General features: G+C 42.8%; 1 protein-coding gene across 6 annotated transcripts in view; it reads left to right on the top strand.

The window, feature by feature from the left end:
- The window catches only part of patj (PATJ crumbs cell polarity complex component), a 398,928-nt gene extending 373,902 nt beyond the window's left edge, over nt 1–25,026 (top strand). For all 6 annotated transcript variants that reach the window (XM_041208336.1, XM_041208338.1, XM_041208340.1 and 3 more), the window contains 3 exons: nt 11,415–11,518; nt 19,107–19,230; nt 21,682–25,026. In XM_041208336.1, the coding sequence (XP_041064270.1) occupies nt 11,415–11,518; nt 19,107–19,230; nt 21,682–21,828 (375 nt within the window). In that variant the 3' untranslated portion in view covers nt 21,829–25,026. The remainder of the gene's footprint in view (nt 1–11,414; nt 11,519–19,106; nt 19,231–21,681) is intronic.
- The last annotated feature ends 1,212 nt before the right edge of the window (nt 25,027–26,238 follow it).

Consider the following 26,238-nt stretch of genomic DNA (forward strand, 5'->3'; position numbering starts at 1 on the left):
ACAAGTGTGAATTGTGGGCAGTGATTTGCAAAAAGCACTAGGCATGTTCTCAAATAACTGCATGTAGTGCTGGTGCTGAACTGCTGAGCTGCCAAACTGCACTTGCAGGCAAGACAGCTGAGTTCTGACACCTATTCCTATTGAATTAGTTTACATTAAGCTTCCCCCATGAAACTTATGCTTCACGTAGCAAAGCATTTTAATGGCCCAGATTTTGCCATGAGCAGCAAAAGAATCACTTTTGCGATTCACCTCAAGTACAGTTGTCACTGAATTTTAACAGGCTTGTCAGTGGAGACTTCCAGTCATCCAGGGCCTATTTGAATTCAGCCCCCTCTGCAATCTATGAGGTCTGAGAGTAGAGAAAGCAGCATTGGGGCTTTTCTACCAGCTGGGAAATCCTGACAAAAAGACACAGACTGAAAAATAGCGGGTTTAAAAAAATAAAGTACATGGAAAGAAAGTGAATGGGAAAAGGGAAGAATGGAGAGTGGAAAAGCAAGAGAGAGGAATGGTAAAGAGGAAAGGGGCTTGATGTGGTGGAAGATGGAGGTGGCAAAGGAGAGGGAGAGAATAGGATGAGAAGGAAAGTGAATGGGAGAGAGGAAGAGGGGGGAAGTGGAAGCTGGGGAGAAGTAGAAGATAGATGCAAATGGCATTTAACACATCTTGGCTCACCCATCCAAAAGGGCCACATCGTTTCCATTACAAGTTAATTTATATTTTTATCACTCTTTGCACAAATGACATCTCCTTTCCACTGCTGCCATATTATTCTCCACAATACCACTCATATATTATCCAACTGAACATTTCCACTTTTATTGGCATTAAACCTCAACCAGCATTAGGACAGCATTAAGCAGAGTTTTCACATGTATGATTGTGCTTGCACAAAACTCTTTTTCATGTCTACAACAGAATGGTGTGGCAGCCTAATGCTGCTGTAATTGATTCACTGATATCTATAACGTAACGTCTTAACATTGCTTAATACGAGAGAGTGTAGTGAGAAAAAGATATGTTTTGCACATTACTGAAACTCTTGGGGAAGAGGAACCTGCTGATGTCAGCATATTAGTGTAAGGTTAGATGAACAAAGCTGCAGAGAAACCTAAATGTAATGTTCCTACAGGTCTTTAGAGCAAAGCTACAGTCATATTTTTACAGGACTTTAATCAGGAGTGTTTGTGCAGCATTTAGAAATTTTCTACAATTGTTCTGAAGTGTATGTATTGCATAGATAATCCACAGTAGCTCGTCATTAGTTAACGACATGTATTTGTTATCAGCTTTTTAGCCATATCCTAAACCAGAAGGTCAGATAATGCATTTATTCATGTAAATGACAAGGATGTAGGTTGATTATCTGCCTGTCTTCAATAGGATGTTAAAAGAGTTTAAAAATGCTGTGTTAACTAAAGATTAGGGTCTCTAGGGAGCAATTACCACCCTCTAAACCCAGTGTCTGTAGGCTTGCTTGCTCAATGCATGATTTAATCTGTTTGTATAGCAGGTGTAGTAATGAGATAAGGAAAGGCTGAGGGTGTTTGTTGACTGTGTTGTGTACAAACCACAACAGATCTGCTAAAAGGGACTGCTTCGCCCATTGGGATGCATTTTTACCCTTTACATGCTAATTCTTTATAGTCTATTGCAGTCAGTCTCTTGGGGAATCACATTTCCGAAATCAAAAATAAAGCTAAAATAAAAAATATTTCTGTTACTATTAATAGCATTTATTTGATTCTATCATAGCATAAAATGTGTTAATATTTAATTTCCATATCTTGCTTGTATAGTTTTGTATAAATTACAAAAACAAATGTATTTTTTTAAAGCTCGCAGTATATAATGTGTGAATCATGTGGAGAAAGTACTGATACTAATTCAAAAAGACCAAAGATATTGTTTTCAGCTCTTGACAAACTCTGTTCCTGATTCACCCCCTCTTCTGGTCTCTAGTTGAGCCTAGACTAGACTAGTGAAACTTTGGTGCTCTGTTAAAATCCCACAATTTATCCATCACTGAGATTGTTTATTCCCATGTTAGCAAAAGTGGCCACTGTTACCCCTACCTTAAACTCATTGCCACTTTTATCTGCATTTTAGTAAACACCAAACTCAATTTCTCCAATGCCCTGTATGCTGCTCTCCTCTATTCCATACTCCATAAACTTTAACTTATCCAAAAACCTATTGAATTTGTACTTGTATTGAATTTAAATTCCTTTTACACCCCTGACCCACCTAATTTCAGCAACTTGCTCCAGCCATATATCCCTTCCTGCATCTGTTGGTCCAAAAATTGCCTTTTAACATCCTGCCCTTCCTTCTTCCCAGGAGCAGCCTCTCATATTCTTTAAGGATTGCTCCTAATCCCTTCTAGCTCTCCATTTCTCACTCCACCTTTAAAAACATTCTTTTTGACAAAGCTTTTAATCACACATCCAACTGTCCCACCATGGCTCAGCTTATGTTCTTATTTTGTTTCCTTCATTACTCTGTGAAGCCCCTTTGTGAGTAATACCATGAAAGTTTAATGAGTATACTGTAAAGATTAATTTGCCTGGCAGGAATTTACTTGCATGTCTGCTGATTTTTTTAAAACTGCAAGCACTTCACTCATGTGGTTTACATAATTATCATGGATTCTTTATGATGCCCTGCCTGCCATATATTATCTCACATCGATTGTATTTCATTTGTATTTCAACTTCAGTGAAACAGATGGAAAACTGATTTTCTTAGAGAGTGATGATAATAGAAGGGTTGAACGATTTAAACTTTGTTTATATTACAGGAAATATAATAGGATAAGTGGGATGTTGCTATTCATAATACAGTGGCACTCTGAAGCATATCTGCTTAATCCATTTCTGCTCAGTGCTCTTTTGAAGCAGTGATAGGAAGACATTCTTCTTTATCTCTAACCACATATCAAAATAAAATAGCTATGATTATTTGATAGTGATCTCAGAGTCAACCTTAGAAAATATGTCATTATGTACACATGTAATTGCAGGGCAATTGAGTGAATGCAAACTCAGTGTTAGTGTAAAAAAGAATTGCTCTTAGTAATTATAGAGAGAGGAAAGAATAATACAATACAAAGTAAATTTGGATAAGTGATGTGAAGAAGTTATACTGTGGCAGGCATCTGACCTATTACATTATTACTGCTGGTGCTGTGAAATTCATTTGATAATGGAGAGCACCAGTGATTTTAATATATTGCATGTCTGTTTTATAAATGCAAAATCTGAGACTGGTTTGTAGTCAAAAAACACCTGAATTTTACTGGCCCCCAGGTGATGAGGAATGGAGGTTGGGATGAGGGGATCCATATCAGGATTGTCCCCCGACACAGTCCCACCACAGGAGTGGGAAGCAGGCCAATTTGCATAATTAGAACCCCTGGTGAGGGGGGGTGCCGCAGGCAATGTCGGTTGTGGTGTGGCCTCCTGTTGCCTGTGGAAAGTGTCAGCTTAACGAAAGTGGAGCAACCCAGGGGACCATTGGAGCCAGAGGCTCTGTAGCCCAAAGAGGGTGCTGCAGATAAGATAGGCAACCCCACAACCCTAACAATCCCTGTGAGGGGGTTGTCCCTCCAATTAATGGGACCTTTTGCCTTTGGCCACCCTGAATTTACTATTATATTATCATTTTTATGACTTCTACTTACCTGCCTCCACAGCACCCTTTTTTCCCAATGGTGCTGCTGAGACTTCAGAGCTGCCAGCCCTCTGATTAGCATCAGGAGTTTGCTGGCAGTTCCTCATTGGACAGTGGGCCTGGAAGCTGCCAATTAGGAGGTCGCCTCCAGAAAATTGTCAAGCTGGTCCATGCTGCTGGCAAATGTGGGCTCGGGACCTCCATTTGGTCCCGATGTTGGGATCCCAAAACCACAGTAAAATTCAGCCCACTGTTGTTGTAACTTTAGCTCAATTAGCATTAAGCAGCATTCATGGTTGAAGTTGCCCCAAATATATTATTATTTTTAGCTTTATTTAGAAAGGTCACATGTACAGAGTCTGTGGAGATTGAAATACATTGGTGCCTGAACTTCCTCGGTGTGGCAATCAGATTTGGATTGCCACTCTGATCCTAGTTTCCTTTTTACATCCTATCTCGCCTGACCTTCTGACTCAGGCTGGGCAAGATCCAGGCAGTGCAGCATGTCCCCGAGGCCTAGCATCGAGGGCAGCTCGGTTGGATGCAAGAAAGCCATGTCCCATTTTTTTATGGCACTAGCTGGCATAAACCAGGTAAGTTTAAAGGTCCAGCCAAGTTTAAAGGTCCTTGATAGACCAGGGAGAAGGTAAGCATCTAAGGTAAGTGAGTAGGATTTAGGGGAATTTTGACGGTGGGGGTGTCAGGTTGGGCCTCAGTGGTGGGAGGATGGAGGAGTGTCGGGCCTTGGAGAGGGGAGTCGGGCCTCAGTCGGCAGGGGAGGTCAAACTTCAGTGGGTGGGGGCAATCAGGTTAAGTTGGGCCTTGTGAGAAGTGGTCAGACCAGATCGCAATAGGTGGGGGGTTGGGTCATGGTGGGGGAGGGGGTTGGCGGACCGGGTCTTGGGGCATGTCAGGTTGGGCTTTGGGAGGAGGGGTTTGGACGGGGATTGGGGGTCAGGTCGGTGAGAGTTTGGCCTGGCGTGGGGGGGAGGGAGTGATAGTCGGGCCTGCTGAGGGGGCAGGGGATAGAACCCCCAAGGGGGTGGGGGGATCCAGTGGGTTGCGGAGTTCTCTTCAGGAGCTATAGTCCCTTGGGTGTGGGGGGTAGTCCCTGGGGTTGGTCAGGGGAGTCGCAGGAGACCCCTCGGGTGTCAGGGAGATGGTGGAGTCCCTTGGTGCGGAGGGGCTGGCGTGGGCCTATGCAGTAGTTACCCAGAAGTTAGAAGAGGCTTTAATTCTTCCAATATTTTCTGAGTAACTCTTGATGAAACCCAGTTGGAATCATCCAAGGTTTGCAATTTAAATCATGTTTTTGGATGGTTCCCAGTGCAAGGCAACTGCCAAGGGGAAGTTTCCCATTCCCGGGCAATTGCCGTGCAAACCTTACCTGTGAACTTCCAGTGAGGGAGGAGGGGTGCTGGGTCCCCCAGCGCATCTTTGGGGTATCTCCCTGTTAGGAACTAGACATAGGCCTGAATTTTTCCCTCGTCATGCGGGCTGGGTGGGGGCAGTCGGAGAGCTGACTGCTGCCTGCGATCAGCTCCTTGTGGATCGTGAGTGGCAGCGTTGAACGCTGCCTGTGCAGGTGGGGGGAGGAGGGAGAGCCGGACCTCATGCGCAGTTCACGTATGCATGCGAGCGAGCGCTTCAATCTCCCTGAGGCATGGCGCTGCCTCAGAGAGATTGAAACACTTTTTATAAAAATTAATAAATACAATAAAAATTTAATGAAACATGTCCCCTCACATGTGACTGTGCCTGGGGTATGTTTTCATTTCAAAATAAAGGTTTTATTTAATTAGAATTAGCTTCAGGAAAACTCATCCTGCTCATGGATGAGGTTTCCTAAAAAATGTAAAGGTTGCTTGGCCTTTCCTCCTGCCCGCCAACCATTAGGTTGGACGGGCAGCATAAATTTCAAGTCGATTAGGTTGTATATGGCTTTAATAGGCCTTTCGATGATCGGCAGCTGACTCTGGCGCGCGCCTTCTGAATGAAATGTTGCGCGAGTGCACGATGACATTGGGACACACACTCAATGTCATTGCGCATCGTATTACGTTCAGGCTTGAAGGGCACACGCCCGCACACCGAAGGTAAAATTCTAGCCATATTCTGGCCATAGTTTTAAGTGAGTTATGTGTGTATTTGTGTGTGTTAGGAATAAGCTATAGCTTTAAGTTTAAGTTTCATTCTTTTTCATTTGTGGGTTAAAAGGGTGAAACCTGAGTCTGGTTTCATTTAGAGTTTTCTCTGTGAGATGGGGTCAGCAGGTCTGAAGCCCTGTTTGTGTATCTGCATTTTAATGAGGCTTCATGACCCTTGAAGTGGTTTAGGGAAGTTAAAACAATGTAGGGAAAACTGTGCTGATGCCTTGCAACAGGGGGCTCACAGAGACAGAAAAGCAATTTGTTTTCAGTGGGTAGGACCTTTCCACAGAAATTGCCAGAGCAGGCAGGAAGGGAGCTGCAAGGATAGTTCCCAGAGAAAGAAGAAAGTCCCAAAAACCAGAGAGCTGGGTAGAGGATGGTCCCTGGGAGAAGGGGGAAGTCAAAGGAAAAGAACAGGAACCTGAACCAGTCCTGTACAGTAGAATTGAAAGTAAGGAGCAGAGGAAAAGGCTCCGAATTAAAGAGAGAAAGGTGGGGGAGCAGAATCAAGGCTAAGTGAGCTTGCTAAAAGCCAGAAGATCCAGGGAGACAACCAATGGTGGGTGACTCCTTACTATGGGCCTGTGAAACAGTGGTGTCCTGCTTGGCATAGCCAGATATCTGAGAGTGTGTGTGTGGAGAGTGAAGCCTGGATGCATGTAGAGATCCATGGAAGGAAAACATCGGAAGGAGGGTTCAAACCCTTGGAGATGGATCCTTGTTGAAGATGTCCAAGTGAAAGTGCCATTTGGGAGAAAATTCAAAGGCGAGCACTTAAAGCATTGAGATTGAAAACCCTTGGGAGAAAGACAGAGTTGGCTCATGGTGTGACAAGCGTCTCGGGGGAGTTGATGAGAAATCCATAGCATCTGCTTTGGGTGGTACCTGTCAGTTGGTTTCAGAGTGTGGTGTGTCCGACATGGTTTACATGGACTGTGCATTTACTGTTAACATTAGAGTATAAGATAGATTTTGTAACTTGTGTCATCCTTACAAGCCTGTTTATATCTGTGAAGGTATAGTTATGGATGAGGAGCAGTGTAATATAGTTCATTTTCTCTTGTCTAGTAAATGTTTTATTATTTTGTTAAAAGTACAGCAGACTCTGTGATTCTGTTCAGTAGCTGCCCTCCACGTTTCTAAACAAAAAATAAAAGTTAGGATCGATCAAGTCAGGTTCCACCCTTGGACCTGAGTTGCCCAGTAGTAACATCAGCTGGGATCATAACACCGCCCCCCAATACGACGCCCTGGAACTCAAAAGTTACGGCCCATGGGGCAGAGATTTTCATTCAGCAGGTGGGTGCACGCCCGACCTGCTCAAGCTTGAAATGACGCGTGTTGATGTCGGCTGAGCGTGCTAATGTCAATGCGTAGCTGCATGATAGTTCAGTCGGCGGGCACACACCGGAGCTGGCAGTGCGCCTCTGACAATTAAGAGGCCTGTTAAGGCCATTAAATAATTAATTAACCTAACTTTTCACTGCCCATCCAACCTAATGGATGGTAGGCAGGTGAGGAGGCCAAGCTGCCTTTGCATTTTTTTGGAAACCTCATTCACAGACGGGATGAGGCTTTATTAGGTTTTTATTTTCTTTATTTTTTTAACAACACTTCATCTCCCTGAGGCAGCTCTGTGCCTCAGGGAGATTACGAAGCGATCACTCGCGTGCATGAGCGAAGTTCGCACTTGGGCCATTCGCCCTCCCCCCCCATGCCCGCACAAGCAGCGCTGAATGCTGCCGCTCGCATTTCACGTTGGGCGGGCCGTGTGAAATCGCAGTCAGATGCTGATCGCAGGCAGCCGTCGGCTTCGCGACCGCCCCTGCCCATGCCTGCCTGCCAAGGTCAAAACAATAATATGGCGGACACAACCATGTCAAATATTGATGAATCAATAGCTATAATCAAATATGACAATAGTTACTATATGCTTAGTGTATCACATAAGCGTGGATCTGTTATCTACAAATAGGGCTGAAGTGATTTGGAATAGGTGACACTGCACAAAAAACAAACTGCATGCAGTGCAATTTGCCGCCCAATTACTGCAATTTTACAATGAAAGTGTGAATTTTTAAACACTGGGCAACTAATAAATCGCTCTAAACTATAATATCACTGTTATAACTGAGCTGTTTCATTTAATAACAAAAGTAACAACTTGAATTTATGTAGTGGCTTTAGCAGGCTGCAAATAGTAACACCACTATTCCTGGCCAGAATGTAGATGATTTTGCCTGGAGACTGCACTTCTGTAAGTGACTGGGATTGATTTTATGCGCATCATTTGTATGTAACTATCCTTCACTTACTGCATTTTGATAGAGAAATAATCAGTTTGTAATATATAACCATTCCCCTGTCACTGCATTTTACTGGAGGAGTTGCCTTGCGCTGTTAGGAGAAGTAACTGAGTTTTTTCTGCTTAGTTCATAGAGACTCTTAAAATATACTCTGCAAATAGGCTTGTTTGGTTTGCTGTGTAAGTGCTGTAATTCCCACCCCACTTCCAACTTACTAATTGACACAATGTCGTCAATGTACTCGAAATGAATATCTGTATGGACAAAAAAGTAAAACTGAATTTGAATTGAATTGAATTGATACTTCGCCTTTAACACCGATTAATGTTCAAGGCGCTTCACAGAAATCTAATCTGACAAATATCAACACTAAGCCAAAGAAAGAGATATCGAGATGGGTGACTAAAAGCTTGATGGAAGAGATGGGGAGATATTTTTTAATGCTTGTTTAAAGAAAAATTTTAGCCTTAGATCTAAGTTAAGAAATGACAAGGTTGCTAAGTTTGTTTTCAGGAAATTGATTTATTCCTTAAATAAGGAGTCCAAGTTAAAGAATTTCTAGTAAATTCATTGTAGTTGTTGGACATTTTGTGTGGGTGCTGGGGTAACATAGGGGTTGGGAAATTGTTGATACTTAATCATTGTGATTGGTCTGCCTTTAATATAATTTGGTAAACATGAAAGTACCAAAGAGAGATGAAGGGACTGGTTTCAACCAATGTGTGAAGCAGGTCTTCCACTGGCCACATACAATCTGAAAGAATAGATATGCTTCAAGGAGGGTCAATTTAAGACCATTTTTTTTGTATCGATTCAGCTCACATGAAACTAGTGTTCACGTACTGGCTCTCTACATCCATATTGACAAAATTGATTTGTTTATCATAACAAGAGAATTATAGCCCACATTTTCATGGGTCAGAGATTGTATAGTCAGAATAGGAGAGACAATTTTGGCAATGTAAATACGGAGAGCCTGTGTGTAGATGTTAAAGTCTCATGACTAGAACTGCAGAAACATTACAGGGTAGGTTTTTTGAATTCATATTTTTAACATAAACCTTCAAGTGACAGCGATTTGGACACAAACCCCAAAATTTACCACACAGTTTTCTGTCAATTAATTTTAATGGATGGAAGATTAGGAAGGGCATGCTGACTTCCATGTCTGAATTCTGATATGCATTGCTGCTGCGTCAAAGTTCTGTATTAAGAATGAAAGTTCATAAAGTCTATCCGTAAATGTAGAAATTTAAATGGATATTGTACAGAGCTAGTCCTTAGTCCAACTGGGCTAGGACTAGAATTTTAATTTAATTGATATTGTCAATGTGGTCATAATTATATTATGTTGTGATGGAATCTGTGGTCAAAGCTTATATTTTTGAAAGACACTCTAACTGAAAAGGGAAACTGAAAGGGGGAAATCGAAGAAGTAACTGAGAAAGGAAACTAACCTTCCTGATTGCTAAGGAAACTGAGACTGAAACTGAATTTGGAAACCAAAACTCCTGGTTGAAACTATACAGAGGAGACAGAGCCATCAGGGCTCAATAGAGGATGAGTCCAGTAGTGCAGTGAGGGCAGGCTAAGGAAGACAGAGGCTATTTCCAGAAGCTGAGAACAAGCAAAAATCTAGTTGCTGCAGCTGTTTCTGTTATTGGAAGATAACATTGGTGGATCTATATCATCCAGACAGAGTTGAGGAGGTTTTGCCGATGTGTGCCTTTTTTGGTTTAGACCATGCCCTTGGAACTTGGGTTGGTTGTGCTCTCTTGTCAGCTGAGGATCATGTTACATCCTCGGAAGACAGAGTTTTTAAGGACTTTGTGAATGAAATTGATGACCTTTATGTTGAGTAGACTGCTGAGCTACTTTGTAAGATCTAAGTTGTGTGATTTATAGTTAATAATCAACCACAATTTGCCTGCTAATTCATGTTTAATTAACATTGACTTGGGGCTTTAGAGTATAGGTGATTAATTAAGATGGTGTTTAGTGTTTGCTTTGTTGGACTCTTGTCAGTAAAAATTATTTTGTTTTAAACTGCAACATTTTGTGGCTTCATTCTTTTTGTAAATAACTGGGATTTTGGATTTCTTCTACTTTAAAAAAAAAAGTTGCTGACCTTGACTAAGATGTATCTTGTGTATTGAATTATTTTCATTTTGTAGTACATAAGGATTAATTAAAATTATGTATGAGTATTAAGATGAAATAGTCAAGGAATAAATTAGTTTCAGTTACTTTCAGGACTTTCTTGTAACCCTCAAATTCTTGTAATCCTCAAATTTCACCGATAACGTAATTAGAAAAGAATTTTCAAAGCTAAGGGTTAAAAATATAGCTCTGGCTATAAATAAAGGCGAATTAACAAATAGAAATGATTATTGTTGGTGTGACCCAGCAGAGAGGCTAACCCTCAGTTATGTGTTGCAGTGTGTATGATGGTTGCCATGCTTTCCTACATAAGAATGGTAATACATTTCAAAGCAACCATTGAATGTGAAGCACTTTGAATGTCTCTGAGAGGTGTGATGAGGAGCTCATAAATTCAAGGCCAGGATTTTTCAGTCGGAGTCGGCTGCGTGCCCGCTGATAATTGAAAGGCCTATTACAGCCATTAAGAAACTAATTAATTTCAAATTTACACTGCCGTCCAACCTAACGGCTGGTGGGCAGGCGAAAAGGCCAAGCGGCCTTTACTTTTTTTTAGGAAACCTCATCCACGAGCAGGATGAGGTTTCCTAAAGCTTTTACAAATTGAATAAAAACGTTTTTTTGAAAAATAAGACATGTCCTATCTCATGTAACACAGTCACATGAGGGGACATGTTTAATTAAAATTTTATAGCATTTATTTATCATTTTTAAAAGGGCGTCAATCTCCCTGAGGCAGATCCGTACGCTGCTGCTCGCTTATTACGCTGGCCAGGCCTTAAGTGGCCCGCCTGCATAAAATGGCAGTACGGAGCCGATCGCAGGCGGTAGTTGGTTCCGCAACCACTTCACCGAGTTCGCCCAACGCGGGAAAAATTCAAGCCCAAGTCTTTCTTTATCTAAATTCTTTGGCAGCAATCAAGTTTGAGTTTCAGGTAGCCCTTGGTGTCCAATTCGTGACTTGCTGGTGCAAAGTCACATGTTCTTACCCCTTGAGTTACATTGCCAAGAAAGGTGTAATTTAAATTATAAAATGCTTTCTATGGTTGGCACTTATAATCCACCTTTTCCGTAATTTGTCTTTGCCTAGTTTTACTAACGAATCCTATTGCTTTATCTTCAGGTCATAGCTGACACAAATATCACTGCTATTGCAAACCAGCTTGAAAATATGTCAACTGGTTCCAACTTGAACTCACCATCTGACAATCAGCCAGAAGAGCCAGAGTAAGTATGAGACAAATCAGCTTAGACCCTGTAAGCCTGAATAACATTCTATGCTAAAAGATGGGAGTTTAAAATGGCTTTGCACGTTTGCAAAAATTCTGTCTTCTACAAATTTTCCATAATGTTTCAATAAATTGATTTCTGTCAAGTGTACGTAATTTGTAAGGAACAGAGTACTGAAACTGTGCAGTATCTGTTATTAAATACATAAAATTATTTTAATTTTTTCTTGTTATATAAAGGAGAATTTTCTCCCCATCAGTCAAGCTGTTCAGGAGCGGGTGCGGAGCTGCGCTGCCATTTTACATGGGCAGGCCAATTAAGGCCCACCAAGTGTGAAGCATGGCTCCCGAAGATAACGGGAATAGGCGGGCAGCGGTGGGAGTGCAATGACTGCCAGGTCCAATGGCGACCTGGTGGCCTGTTCAAATAGCCTGTTCATCATGGCCAACAGAAGGGCTCCCCAGAGCGCTGCTGGAGAGCAGGCCAGGCAGGAGGGTAGGGCAGTGGGACAGTGTGCTCCTCAGTTTTCTGATGAGTGCCTAGCTGCCCTCCTGGAGGAGGTGGCAACACGGTGGGAGGTTTTTGTTTTGAAGGAGGGGAGGAGGAGGCCCCCCACCCACCTGACCTAACATGCCTGGGAGGAGGTGGCAGACATAGTCAGCTCCCATGACGTGGTGCGACGCACATGGGTCCAGTGCCGCAAGCAATTCAACAACCTCTTGTGCTTGGGAAAGGTGAGTACCATGTTGGCAGAGGACACTGAACACAGCAGGTAGACTTTTCCCCCAGCACCAACCCCCAACTCTGAGTGCAGTTACAGCATCGGATCATTCGTGGCATGTTGCCCTCGCTGGGTGAGCCAGCGGATATTGCCCATGCCTAGTTCACCCTGAGAGAGAAGCGCTGAGATGGGTTCTGCACCCACAGCATGTGTTAGACTGACACCCAGAGTAATGTTCTGGGGGCAACCTCAAGGATCTGCACCTGGGTGCAGTGCTGGAACTGCAAAACATGTGAAAGTCAGGGTGCTGCCATCCTAGGAGGGGAGCTTCCAGCTGGCGGGGCACCAATCCATCTGCTTCCTTTGGCTTTCCACGTATTTGTGCATCCTTGCTTTGCAAGATTAGACCGTGTGGTGGCAAATGTGATGGAGGCAGCATGTGGGTAAGGGGACATTCAGCCCTGGCTTCTTGGTGTGAGTGTGTGGCAGCTGTGGGGTGAGGAATCACTGGAGCCCTGCATGTCCCACTCTGGTTGGGGTGGCAGGGATCCAATGGGAATCCAGGTACAGAGTGGATTAATCAATGCTCCTCTCTCCTTTTCAGGAGAAGACTGCACACAATGCTGCCAAGCGGATGCGGATTGGCAGAGGACAGGCGCAGTTGGCCATAATCGCCCGATATGAGCAGGAGGCCATCGATCTGGAGAGGTGCCATGCACCCAGGTCCACTGGTGCAGTGAGGCTGGGGTGCCACGGGGAGGTAAGATTGCTGAGCACTGAGGTCACCTTGTGTGTCCCAGCAGCCATTGCATTGCTGAATGTTCAGTGATTAAAGCTTCCAATATAGGTTGACCACTGATTGTGAACAGATTGTGGAAGCATACTGATCCAGGGGACAGGCATGCACATTAATATAGTTTCCACCCTAACTAATCAAATATCCTTGTTCTTCCTTTCAGCATCACCGGAGCAGGGCCGGGAGGAGGAGACAGAGGGGCCACCTCTCACACCTGAGGGCTCTGAACAAATGGACTCACCAGCGTCACACCATCTCTGCCAGGCAGGCACCAGCACAGATACTAGCACCTCAGTGAGAATTAGATCATCAGCTAGTGTCCCGAGACACAGCGGTGAGGGCACTTCACACTCGCTTGAGGTGCAGGCAAAGACAAAGAGTGCCCATGGCGCCAGCATTCGGAGGGAGCAGGCACATGCTCGGTCCGTGAGGCAGCAGACACTGGAAGTGCAGCAGGGTATGCGGGAGGATCTGGTGGAGATACAAGGCAATGTGTGGCATGGTTCCCATGCTAGAGGAGTCCACGCGGAACATCACCGATGCAATGATCCTCATGGCCGAGCGCCATGCTTCCTCCATGGGAGAATGGCAACTCTCATGGAGAGGCTCATCCAAAAGAACAATCAGCGCCTCCTAGGGTTGCACTCGGACCTGCAAGCTCTCACAGCGGCATTGACCTCAGCTGGTCTGTGTCAGTGTGGGAGATGGATTGGGCACCAAGTAACCCAGCTCGGTGCCCATCCATCAATGGTGAGTATAGAGGTCTGAAGCGACCTCACGTCGGTGCACAAGCTGCCTGTCGTCTCTGCGGGCTCCTCTCAGAGCGCTCCAGATGAAGGCAGCAGCTCCTCCACCCCTCTGTCGGTGACCGTGGGATCCAATGGGGCTACACCGACTGGTGAGATGCCAGCTGTGGAACTGGCCGCTCCCACCCAGGCAGGGCCATCAAAGGCTCCACAGACCAGAGGACGCCCGCCAAGGTCATCGAGGCCAATAGGACAGCACAGTGAGCAGGCTGTCTCAGATGCCGGTGCCAATGAAGGGGGAGTAAACTTAAGGCACCGTAGGCACACCATGGGCTGAATTTTCTGGCTGATGTGCGGGTGGCGGATGCTGCACATCAGCGCTTAAAATGTCGCATGTGCGTCCCGACATCAGTGTGCGGCATCGCAATGTTTAGGTCGGCGGGTGCGCTTTGCTGCGTGGTGCGCGCCCGCCATTAATTAAAGGCCTTGTTAAAGCCATTAAGTCACCAATTGAAGAAGATTTTGAGGAGCCCGTGCGAACTTTGGCTCGGCGCACAGGCCCAACGGGAAGGCGGGTAAGTGATTTTTTTAACAAACCTCGTCCAGTGGCGGGATGAGGTTTGATATCAGAATTTAAAAACCTTTAATAAAGTTTTTGTGTACTTCATTAACATGTCCCATCTCGTGTGACATTTTCACATGAGGGGGACATGTTAATGATTTTTTTTATTGTTCTATTTTTAAGCTTTCATAGCCTTTCAGAGATCTCCCTGAGGCACCACTTAGCCTCAGGGAGATGTGCGCTCTTTCGTGTGCATGCGTGAAAAAGCGCACTCTCGCATTTGGGGAATCCCCCCCACCCACACAGGAAGCGCATAGCACTTCCCGTTGGGCATCACGCTGGGTGGGCCTTAATTGGCCCGCCCACGTAAAATGGCAGCGGGGCCCGTTTTGCGGCGGCAATTAGCTGCCCACCGCCCGTCAAGGGCAAAATTCTGCCCCATGGGTTTCTCAGTGGTGGTTTTATGTTTCCCCACTGTTAGTTGATGACAAGCTTGTGTGATACGTAACACCTTTGCATTCATTTTATTTTCCGCTTCATTTTGTTAAATCATTAAATTTTGATATGTGAGCATGGTTCAGGGTGATCCCTTACTTCTGCAGGTGGACGGGAACCCATGATGTTATGAGTGACTTGTTTGTCATTGAGCTTTATTGACAAGGCACATAGTTAATATTCCTAACCAGGCAGATGTTGCTCTCCGGTATCGAGGATGGAGCCTGTAGCCCAGGCTTGTGTTGGAGGTCCATCTGTGGTGGGCTAACTGAATGTTCATTGGATTAAAGCCTCCAAGGTGTCCTTGCCTCCCTGGAGGATTCCCGGTCAGCGTCTATCTCCTCAGCATTCTCCTGTGCGTGTTCATCCTCGGACTCATCACTGGACTCATCATTGGACTCATCATGTGCAGCCAGCGCAACTGGGTCTACATCTTCTATGTCCACTGTGTCGCCCCTTTCCAGTGCTAGATTGTGGAGAGTGCAACATGCAACCACTATCAGTGACACACAATATGGGGGGTATTGGAGTGCGCCCCCTCAATGGTCCAGGCATTGGAAGCACATCTTGAAAAGATCGATGGTTTTCTCTACCACAGCCCTTGTGGAGCCGTGGCTCCTATTGTGCCACTGCTCAGCTTCTGTTGGATGGTGGAGGGGCGTCATAAGCCACCTTCAGAGGGGATAGCCCTTGTCACCCAGCAGCCATGCACCCAGCCAGGCTGGAGCACTGAAGAGCCTTGGCACCTGGGAGTGTCTGAGGATGTAAGCCTCAAGGGAGCTGCCTGGGTACCTTGCACAGACTTGCAGAATCTGCATCTTGTGATCACACACTATCTACACGTTCATGAAGTGGAAGCCCTCCTTGTTGACGAAGGCACCGGGCCCACCCGCTGGCACCTTGATGGCCACATGTGTGTAGTCGATTGCACCCTGGACACGGGAAGCCAGCAAATACTACAAAGCCTCTGGCTTGCTGTGTCTGGCTTGCCTCATCCCAGCGGTAGTGAATGAAAGTCAATGCACGCCTGAACAGAGCATCTATCACCTGCTTGACGTAAGTGTAGACAACTGATTGGGAGACTCCGCAAAGTTCACCCACCGACCCCTGGAAAGAGCTGGAGGCATAGAAGTTGAGGGCAGCCGTGACCTTCAGAGCCACTGGCATGGGTGCTCACCCAGATAGTTGGCGCAGATCTCAGGACCTATAATCTGACAAATGGAGGTCACTGTCTCCCTTGAGAGATGGAGCCTCCTTCGGCACTGCACCTCAGACATGTTGAGGTAGCTGCTTTGCCTCCTGTAAACCCTGGCAGCAAGATAATGGCATCTTCTGTGGCCTCTTCTGTCTTGGACTTCCTGTTGGTCTTGTGTGCCTGCGCCTTGCCTCCCAAAGGTGGCTCCCCTGGAGACTGAATGTGAACTCCTGGCCTCCTCCCCCTTCTCCCCCTTCTGGCCCTCCCTTCCTCCTCAGAGGAGGAGCCTCCAGTGGAGAGCACAATTCCCATTCCCAGGCTAAGGGAAGGCTTCCTGAAACCAGCAAGGCCCCAGAAATTATGTTTACTCCAGAGTCCTGACCTGAAGCCTGTTACTCCTGTCCAAGCAGCTGTGAAGAATTTTGAAGAATTCCTGCTCACACAGGCAAGAATCAGTAACTTTCCCCACTCACCCCTCCTATCTCGCCCGTGGATAAGGTTATAAAAATGTGGCCTATTCACCTGCCCGTTGCACCTGCGCAACGACCTGAAGATCGTAAGGGCCCCAAAAAAATCAGCGTCAATTGTTGCCTCAAGGGCCTTAAGTGACCCGTTGATTAATGGTGGGCACGCATTGGAGATCATTGCACACCCACCCACCAAAATATTATGATGGCGCCCGGTGACGTCAAGACGCTTGCCTGACTTCACTGTGCGTCATTTTACATGTCAGTGTATGGGGCCCGCCCCTGCATGCTGACGAGAAAATTCTGGCCATAGTCTCCCACTGTGAATACACCTGAATAGAAAACCATTGATAGCAACAGGTTAGAGTTTTTGACAAAACAAGGGAGCATTAGCTTAGACGCAAACTAAATTAATAAAATGGAAAGTGATGCACAATGTAACAGACAAAGGCCATTTGAGGCCTTTGTGACTCCCATTTCACTTTGTGTTTTGTTGTTACTGCTTTTTCTTCACTTCTGCAATTGTTTACAGTCACATAGGATTTCAACAGTGTGTCTCTTCAACTCCATAAAAAACTGCTACTTCACTCAGTCAGCTCAATGCAGTCTATTAATGCAACTATCCCAATGTCATTAGAGACTTTACCCAATGATTAAAAAGGAAAATTTTAATCGATGAAAAAATAGTAAAGTAGAAAGAATTTGCATTTCTTTAGTACCCCAAAGTGCTAAGTGACATCCACTGCAATTAATTACTGTTGAAGTGAGTCAAAATTATTTTTGCAACCAAATGATGCAGCAAATTTGTGTACAAGTCCCTACATACTACAAGTGGAAAAATGAAAAAGAACAGCTTGCATTTATATAGAGCCATTCACAACCTCAAGACATTCCAAAGTGCTTTATAGCCAGCAAAGTATTTTTAAAGTCACTGTTGTAACATAGGAAAAGTGAAATGAATTGCCAAATTTTGGTGTATTGTTGAAGTAAGAAAGTTGCCTAGGTCTCTAGACCAACTCCCTGGTCTTTGAATAGTGCCATAGATCCATTGCATTATCTGAACCACCAGAACAGACAGGCGGGGCATTTGACATGGTATACAAAAGCACTGCTTTGAAGCATCAACTTTAATTATCTGCTGACGTCCTGGAGTAAAGCTGGAACCTACAAACTTCTGACCCAGAGGCAAGAATGTTACCAACTTAGCCAAACTGACAGAATCATAGAATCATAGAATTAAGGAATTGTTACAGCATAAAAGGAGGCCATTCAGTCCTTTGTTTCCGTGCCAGCTCTCCATAGGAGCAATTTACCTAGTGCCACTTCCCCACCTTCTCCATGTAGCCCTTCACATTCTTCCTTTTCAGATAACAATCCAATTCCCTCTTGAAGGCCTTGATTGAACATGGCTCAACCACACTCTCAGGCAGCTTATTTTACTTGATTGTATTAACTCCTGGCCTTGAGCCATAGCTATCAGTCTCAGAAAAAAGAGCCTAAATTACAAATTTATAGTTATACTATAATGTTTCTTTTTCATGAACATACCTCCCAATTTCAGTCTCAGGCAGTGAAAAATTGAGAAGCATGATATTTTGATATCTTTAATATCATACAAAACCTTGGCTGCTCCATTAATGCACAAGACTTTCCTGATCAGATGGGCCTATAAATGAGTGAGCAACCAGCCTGCCTGAAGCAAGCAGAAGGCTGCTTAAATATGTAAAACAGAATCCTATGCCAAATGTACGGCCCCAGTTAAAGTTTTCAGGTACAAATTGGTGAAATAAGCGGCATACAAGCGCTGGCCATTTGTATTAGACACTGAGCAGCCTGACCAGCAGCCCTTAAAGGGACGCTGAAGGCCGCTCACAAATTGGCTCAGGAAACTTATAATTTCTTTTTTTGCTGGGCCTAAGAGCAGCAATTTGCAGTCGTCATCAGCAGTTCTCTTACTTAGTAGATTGTGTACATGTGAAAGATGGAATGAGCAAAATGTGTTGTAAGAGAAGCAGTGAGTGAATGGGAGCAGGAAATTATAATAGTGAAATAGTAAAGGCAATAATAAAATGGAGACATAAATGGTAGACAAAATAATATATAAAACAATAGCTTTTTAGAAGAGAAGTAAAGCAGCAATATCTCAATGTGAGGTTTGAAATTAAAAAATAAATTGAATTAATCCAAACATTTAAAATATTAAGCAAAATGTAAGCATAAAAATAGCCCAAAAAACTGTGATTTTAAAATGTAAAAAACAAAATAGTACACAAAAAGTTGGATTATCTAGATTGTCCAATTGTATTACAAAACATATTGTGCTTTGCATGGTATCCCAACCCCTCATTCACTAATAGTTTGTCTTTGAGCAATGTCCACAAGTGATGTGCCAATGTACATTTTGAGTTTCAAAGCAAAAACTTGATTTATATAAACAATCTGCTTACTATCAACGAAGGATGTAATGTGTTAATTTTCAAGTTTTGTTCCTATTTTAAATTTTGTTAAAATGTGTAATTTCACAGTCTGATCTATAGTACTCCAACAATAAAAATTGTAGAATGTACAGGAACATAATGAATAAGCTGTACTTTCATCATCAGACATCCACAGTATATAAACATAACTTTAGAGAAAGGACCGGATGGACTCGGGTTCAGTATTGTTGGAGGACATGGAAGCCCTCATGGGGATCTGCCAATCTACGTTAAAACAGTGTTTGCCAAGGTAATTGTGTAACTCATGATAAATTTTCTTGGTGGTTTTCAAACATTGCATCAGGAGGCAGAAATAGTTCTCTTTGTAATTAGACTCTTATTTAAAAAATACTTTATGATAGTTTATATTCCAAGTCAAACTATTCTTGCAGGTAACCTGATCTGTGAAAATCTTTCCACTATGGAACTTCTCATGTCATCTCTCCTTTTGCCTTTTTGAAGTAAAGCAACCAATTTAGTCTGAAATTCTTTTGCAAGAGACCAATTACAACTAGAAACTGGGTGAAGTTGCCCAAGCTTATTTCAAAGGCTCTTAAAGCCATCAAAAAAGATTTGTGTCTTATCAGGCATGGCTCTTACCCAGTTCTTCAAACTGGAAGTACAATTATATTGTTTTTACATAACTTATAATTTCAATGGTGGAGACAGATTTTTGCTTATAGAAAAATATCCAAGTTAAAGGGAGGTTCCAATTTTAGATGAAAGGATCACTTTAAAGTGTTCTAATAGTACATATGTTACTGAAAATCTAGTGTCACCAGCTATGTAGCTGTAATGACACAGGCTACAAAGTGTGGAACGTGTTGGAGCCACTAGTAGTACGTTTTAATGTGACCTATTTATTTAATGTAATAAAAGAAAGAGTTGCATTTATGTGGCACTTTCACAACCACAGAATGGCTGTAAAGGGCTTTGGGGCAATGAAATAATTTTAAGTGTACTCACTGTTGTAATGTAGGAAAAGGGGCAGCAATTTTCCTACAGAAAGCTCCTAAAAACAGCAGATGTTCTTTGAGAGATAAATAGGTCAAGGGACATAAATTCCCTACTTTCCTTTGAAACCGTGGGATGGGATGTTTTATGACTGGCTAAGTGGGCAGACTGACCTTTGATTCAACATTGCATCCGCAATGTGGCACCTCTGATTTTCTCAGTACTGCACTGCAAATATCAACCTCGATTTTATTGGGGCCAGATTTTCCCATCCTGAATTGAGACCTGTGTACCGGCCTTTTGCCTTCATTCCCGATTCTGCTGACTTTCCCAAGGATGGGCAAGAGCAGGAGGATGAGCAGGAGAAAATGAAATCGCCCACTTGGTTAATTGGACCAATTGGTTAAGAAGTTGCCTTCTGACTTCCGGAGATTTTCATGCAGACGGCTTTCTGAAGCTGAGTAGCTGAAGACCTGGCAGTGTTGAAACAGAGCTTATTTGATGCAAAAAAAAGTGAAAGTTTGGACAAAAAGACTGAACAGCAATGAAATTTCAATTAATCTTTCCCTCCTCTATGCTGGGTCTTGGCTCTCCATTTGCCCTGGCCACTTTGAAAATGAATGTCCTTTCACTTTTTTAAGACTGCACACAGACAGCAGCCATTCAGGCCATAACCTGGCTCATTCCCCGCTGTTTGCCTCCATTCCCAGCTGCCTCCCCACAGTCCCCTGGAGCCCCCATTGCCCCTGCCCTATCCCAGTCCACAGATGCTGCCGGACCTGCTGAATTTTTCCAGAGTTTCTATTTTTATTATACTAGAGAGACAGAATCTGTGACTGGAGGAAGGGGAGGAGGAGCAGCAGCAGCAGCTGCTCCAATCACAACTCTGCAGTCAGTCAGTTTCCACTCTAAGCAACTGTCAGAAACTGACAGAGCGGGAACGGCTGTTTCCGATCTCCGGGCAGCTTTATGGGTTTCCAGCTAACTTTTAGTTCCGATTTTTTTAAAAAGCTGGCAATTTTTTGCTGCCCCCCCTAATTTTGCCACACTAGTCGACCACCTAGTTTACCTGTTGGTTGCGATAGCAAGTGTCAGAAGACTATTTGGCCATGGAGTGAAGTCCTAACTGTGCCAACACTGGTTGTCACTGGACAAAAATTCAAAGCTTTTTTTTTTGTTCAGAATTTATGAATACAACTTCAACACCTAAACTGCTCCCCTAACTAGATTAGATAGCTCTACGTGGCTCATGGATTGTACTGAGAACATTCTCTGGTCTACACATTTTGGTACCAACTGGGCAATGCATTTGCTCACTAAATCATCAGAACAGGAGAGCTAATTCTTTGAAAATGAAAATCATTTTGGTTATGTTGCATCATATAAAGAATCATAGCAGTGGTTACCAATTCATTCCAGTTGACTAGAGGCACACACGGTGAAATTTTACGGCAGTGGGATTTTACGTTCCTGCCGAAGCCAATAAAGTTTAGAAAGGCTCGCCGCATTTTACGGCCCCATCCTCACTGAAACAGGGCCGTAAAATTATGCCCACAAAGTAATTGGGTAATATTCATTGCAGAATACTGAGGTATATTTTAGCACAGCCTCGGAAAGAATAAAAATGTGCTGGTTCAGAAATGCAAATCAAAATGTGTAAAATATATATATATATATATATATATATATATTCTAAACTGTCAGGGATTTGGATCCAACTGAATTGATTATTCTTGTCCTTTTGCAGGGAGCAGCGACAGATGACAGCCGATTAAAACGGGGAGATCAGATTTTAGCTGTAAATGGAGAAAGTTTGGAAGGTGTCACTCATGAACAGGCTGTTGCCATCCTGAAACGACAAAAAGGAACTGTAACGTTAACAGTGCTGTCATGAATATAACAATGTGGCCATGATTAATAATGGGCATCTCTGTTTAAATTCTGCCAGGAAATGACATCACATTGCCAAACACAGGAATGATATTCAACTAAGATTGATTTTAGACCCATTTTTTTCTTTTAACTCTATTGATAACCAATATTGGTATGTTAAAAGAGAGGTAGCAAAATTACTATGTGTCAATCACTGTGCATTGATTTGTGAAAATCTTCCTACTGATATTATCCAGCCGCAGCTTCTTGACAAATCTCACTAAGTGCTCTCATATTTAGGTATACCATGTAACTATAGTAACTTTCTGGATATGCAGTGCCTAAGTCTGACTTTGGATACTTAATAGTAGTTTGTAGTCTTCATCACATGGAAAGTAATCTGGCTGAACTGATTAACCACCCTTTATAGAATCCATCTGATTTTCATTCCGTTCATTTTATTCTGTTTTTTGATATTTTGCTTGTTAAATCATTTATTTCATTGATCTATTTTGCTTCTGTTTACAATATGTATTTGAGTTTTTTTAGATTTTTTAATTCTTTGTAACAGTGAAGATTTGCATATATTTACAATGATTCTCTAATTTGCACTATATATGAAAACTTCCTTAGTCCCATGCAACAACAAAAGAATTGTGGGCCCTAGTATAACATTTATCAATACTTAGAGAAAATATGTTGCATGTCAAGCATTAATTTTTCAAGTGTATACTCAACCTTTTGACTTCTGTCCATGTTTCGCTAGAAAATTAACCCTTTCCACAGGCATTGGAGGTTGGTAGTAGGAAACAATCAGATCACTCAAAGTGGGCATGGAACATTTTTTTTGTCTGTAAACTTCAGGCAGAAAAACTTAAAATGAACTCTTGTGGCTTGACTTTAACTCAGACTGGTAATCGGGGTGTGTGGGCCGGAGTGAGAAGCAAACTGTCCACCCCTGCCCGAGATCAAGAGTCCAGGAGTTTTGTCTTCCGTGCCTCATTGCAGTTCTTGACACTGATTCCCAACCAAAGCCAATGGGAATTCCATCACCATCATAGGGTGGGTGTCAAATTTTGTGAAGAAACATATGGCAAAGGTAAATAAGGAATGCAGGTTGTCCATAATCAGGGTGGGGGAGACACAAGTTATCCTTTTAAAATCAGAAAAAGTTACACTTGCCAGGACCCTGGCCAGTATCTATGGGATGGTGTAGTCGGACCTCAGTTATAATGGGGTGCTTGTCGTGATGATATATCAGAGCATTCCCCAATGTACCATTGAGTCTCAATATATGATATTCACAATGAAATGGATTGAAGTTAAGAGTTCAAAGTGCAAAAATCATAGGTTTAGACATGTACCCTATTATGACATGCTCCAGCATTTCTAAGAGTGGACTTCAAGCAAGAGGTCGGGATAAGATATTAATAATACTTACTCAAACCGCAACAGCATACACTAGTGCCACATTTTGTCATGTATGTGTAAGTCACTCTTTTATACTTCAAAGCAGTGATTTAAAAAGTAAAGTGACAAATTTATTACTACCAATCATTCCGTTCAGCTAATGCCTTCCAGTGTTGATGTGTGTAGAGTGCTTTCTTTTAATTTCAATATAACAAAATTAAACTAAGTTTCCTGTGTGTTTAAATGGTTCTTTGTGGTGATGAACAGCAGCCTCTTGTTCTTATTCTACTATACATCTCAAGTTTTTGCCTGAATATATTTTGCATATTCACTCAAATATTTAATTCTGGAACATTGAACAAAAATGATTAAAATCTGAGAGAGATATATATAATATTGCAAAAAATACTATGCCAGAGGAATTTAGTTAATGCAATAATTGTTTCTGGGAGCTGAACATTGTGTTTCATTTTGTATCGATGCAAATTATATGAATTACTTTGCTGAGGAAAGCGTAATAAATTTGTATGTCCATGAGTTAAGATTCTGAAATAAATTAAAATGGAATTTGTTCAATTCAGAATGTTTTAAGATATTAATAGTGTATGTGTTTTCTATTTATATTATGTCATCCCCACTCCGACTTTGTCCCCTCTCCAGAAATTGCTGACTCTTACTAAACTATGATTCCATGATGTCAGCGGATCCTTGAGTTGTTACTCTTTGCATGTTTGGCAAGTATTAGCAGATTCACCCATCACCCCTATGCTTGATGACCTAAATTGGCTCCAGGTCCAGCAATGCTGCTATTTTAAAATTCTCGTTCTTGCTTTAAATCCCTCCATGGCCTTGCCCAACCCTATCTTTGCAATCTCCTCCACCGCTACAACCCTTCAAGATCTCTGCTCCTCCAATTCTAGCCTTTTGGACATACCCGATTTAAATCGCTCCACTGTTGGCAGCCATTAGCTCTTGAGGCCCTAAACTCTGGAATTCTTTCTCTAATCTTTTCTGTCCTAGTACCTCTCTTTCCTCATTTAAGACAGCCCTTAAAACCTATCCTTTTCCGGCCTAACATCTCCTTATGTGGCTCGGCATCAAATTTTGGTTGATAATGCTCATGTTTTACTACATTAAAGGCTGTCTGTAAGTGCAAGTCGTTGTTATTGAATGATGTGACATAATGGTTTAGCCCAAACCTGTGCTCGCCTAGTGCTCACATATGGTAACTTCCCATTTGATATTGCTAGATAATGATTAAGTGAGATATTTGGCTGATCCTATCTCCCTCTCTAGTGCAGTGTAGCACCTCCACTGACACCCCGGATAACTCCTCCACCCTTACCCCGTAGCCCTGCAAATTTTCCCATTCAGTTTCTTATCCAATTTCCTCTTAAAAGCCACAATTGTATCAGCCTTCACCACACTACTAGACAGTGCATTCCAGAATCTTAATGACGCACTGTCTGGAAAAACTTTTCCTTATGTCACCTCTGGTCCTTTCACCATTCCCTTAAGTCAGTATCCTCAGTTCTTGACCCTTCCACTAGTGGAAACACTTTTTCTCTATCTACTCTGTCTACATCCTTCTGCTTTTAAATGGGAGTTGGATAAATCATTCAAGGAGAAAAACATGTCAATCATGGAGAAAGAGCAGGAGAGTGGGATTAACTGGATTGCTGTAAGAAAAAGCCAGCACAGACTCGATAGGCCAAATAGCCTGCTACTGTGCTGTACCATTCTATTCTATGATTCCCTCACTGGTTTTCTTTTGGTAACTATGCAGAACTCAATAAAGAAGTTGTTTTTATATTGTTATTTTTAAGCTGAATTTTATTTTTTGCTAAGCCTTATCCATTTAAGTAAATTGGAACTCCATGATAAGCCTGATGACATACACTGAACACTCTAGACATTGTAATGCTACTTACAAAACCCTGCTATGAGTCATTGTCATGTATCTGGCCAAGCTATACACCTCAATGCTAAAACTATACCTGTGTAATAATACAAAAAAAAATGGCTCTAAAGTAATAAGGTATTTTCATACAATACAGACACTACAACAGTAATGTTTACTTGGATAACACTAAAGGGCAGAATAATAGCTGTTCGGTCTAGTATTTTCAATTAAAAATCAGAAAACTTGTAAGATCATGGTGACATACTGAATTAGAAAGCTTTTCTGACATCCTGTCCTATCACTGCCAAGGGTTAGGGAGGGTCATATATGACCAGGAGGAAAACAATAAAGTTCTTACCATTTAAACATTCTTACCATTTTTAAGCCAAAAACAAAAATACCTGGAAAAACTCAGCAGGTCTGACAGCATCTGCGGAGAGGAACACAGCTAACGTTTCGAGTCCGTATGACTCTTCAACAGAACTAAGAAAAAACAGAGAAGGGGTGAAATATAAGCTGGTTTAAGGGGGGTTGGGACAGGTAAAACTGGATAGAGGGCCAGTGATAGGTGGAGATAACCAAAAGATGTTATAGACAAAAGGACAAAGAGGTGTTGAAGCTGGTGATATTATCTAAGGAATGTGATAATAAAGGTACAGATAGCCCTAGTGGGGGTGGGGCAGGGGGAAGGAATCAACATAGGCTAAAAGACAGAGATAAAACAATGGATGGAGATGCATTTAAAAATAATGGAAATAGGTGGGAATTGGATTTCCAGCATCTGCAGTTTTTTGCTTTTATCTCCTTTTTAAGACCTTGATTTGAAAGACCATCAAAAGGGATCAGTATGCTGGACTACAAGGCAAAGTTCAACCAGTTCCTAGACAATCTGCCAAAGGTGCTGAGGGTGTTAAATTGGATAGCCCTCAAAATCAGGCACAGGGACAGTGATTACTCCAAACTCGTTCAAAGTGATGCAGGCAGCACACAAGCTTCATGCTGCCCCAGTGCTGAACATGCTGCTGAGTGGTTGCAAACCTCAACAGCGGAGCCAAGTTTGTGTAAGGCCTGCAGCACTTAAAACTAGCCTGCACTACTTAAAGCCAGACTGTACCCCTT

The sequence above is a fragment of the Carcharodon carcharias genome, chromosome 16, assembly GCF_017639515.1.
Source record: "Carcharodon carcharias isolate sCarCar2 chromosome 16, sCarCar2.pri, whole genome shotgun sequence".
NCBI classification, from domain to species: domain Eukaryota; kingdom Metazoa; phylum Chordata; class Chondrichthyes; order Lamniformes; family Lamnidae; genus Carcharodon; species Carcharodon carcharias.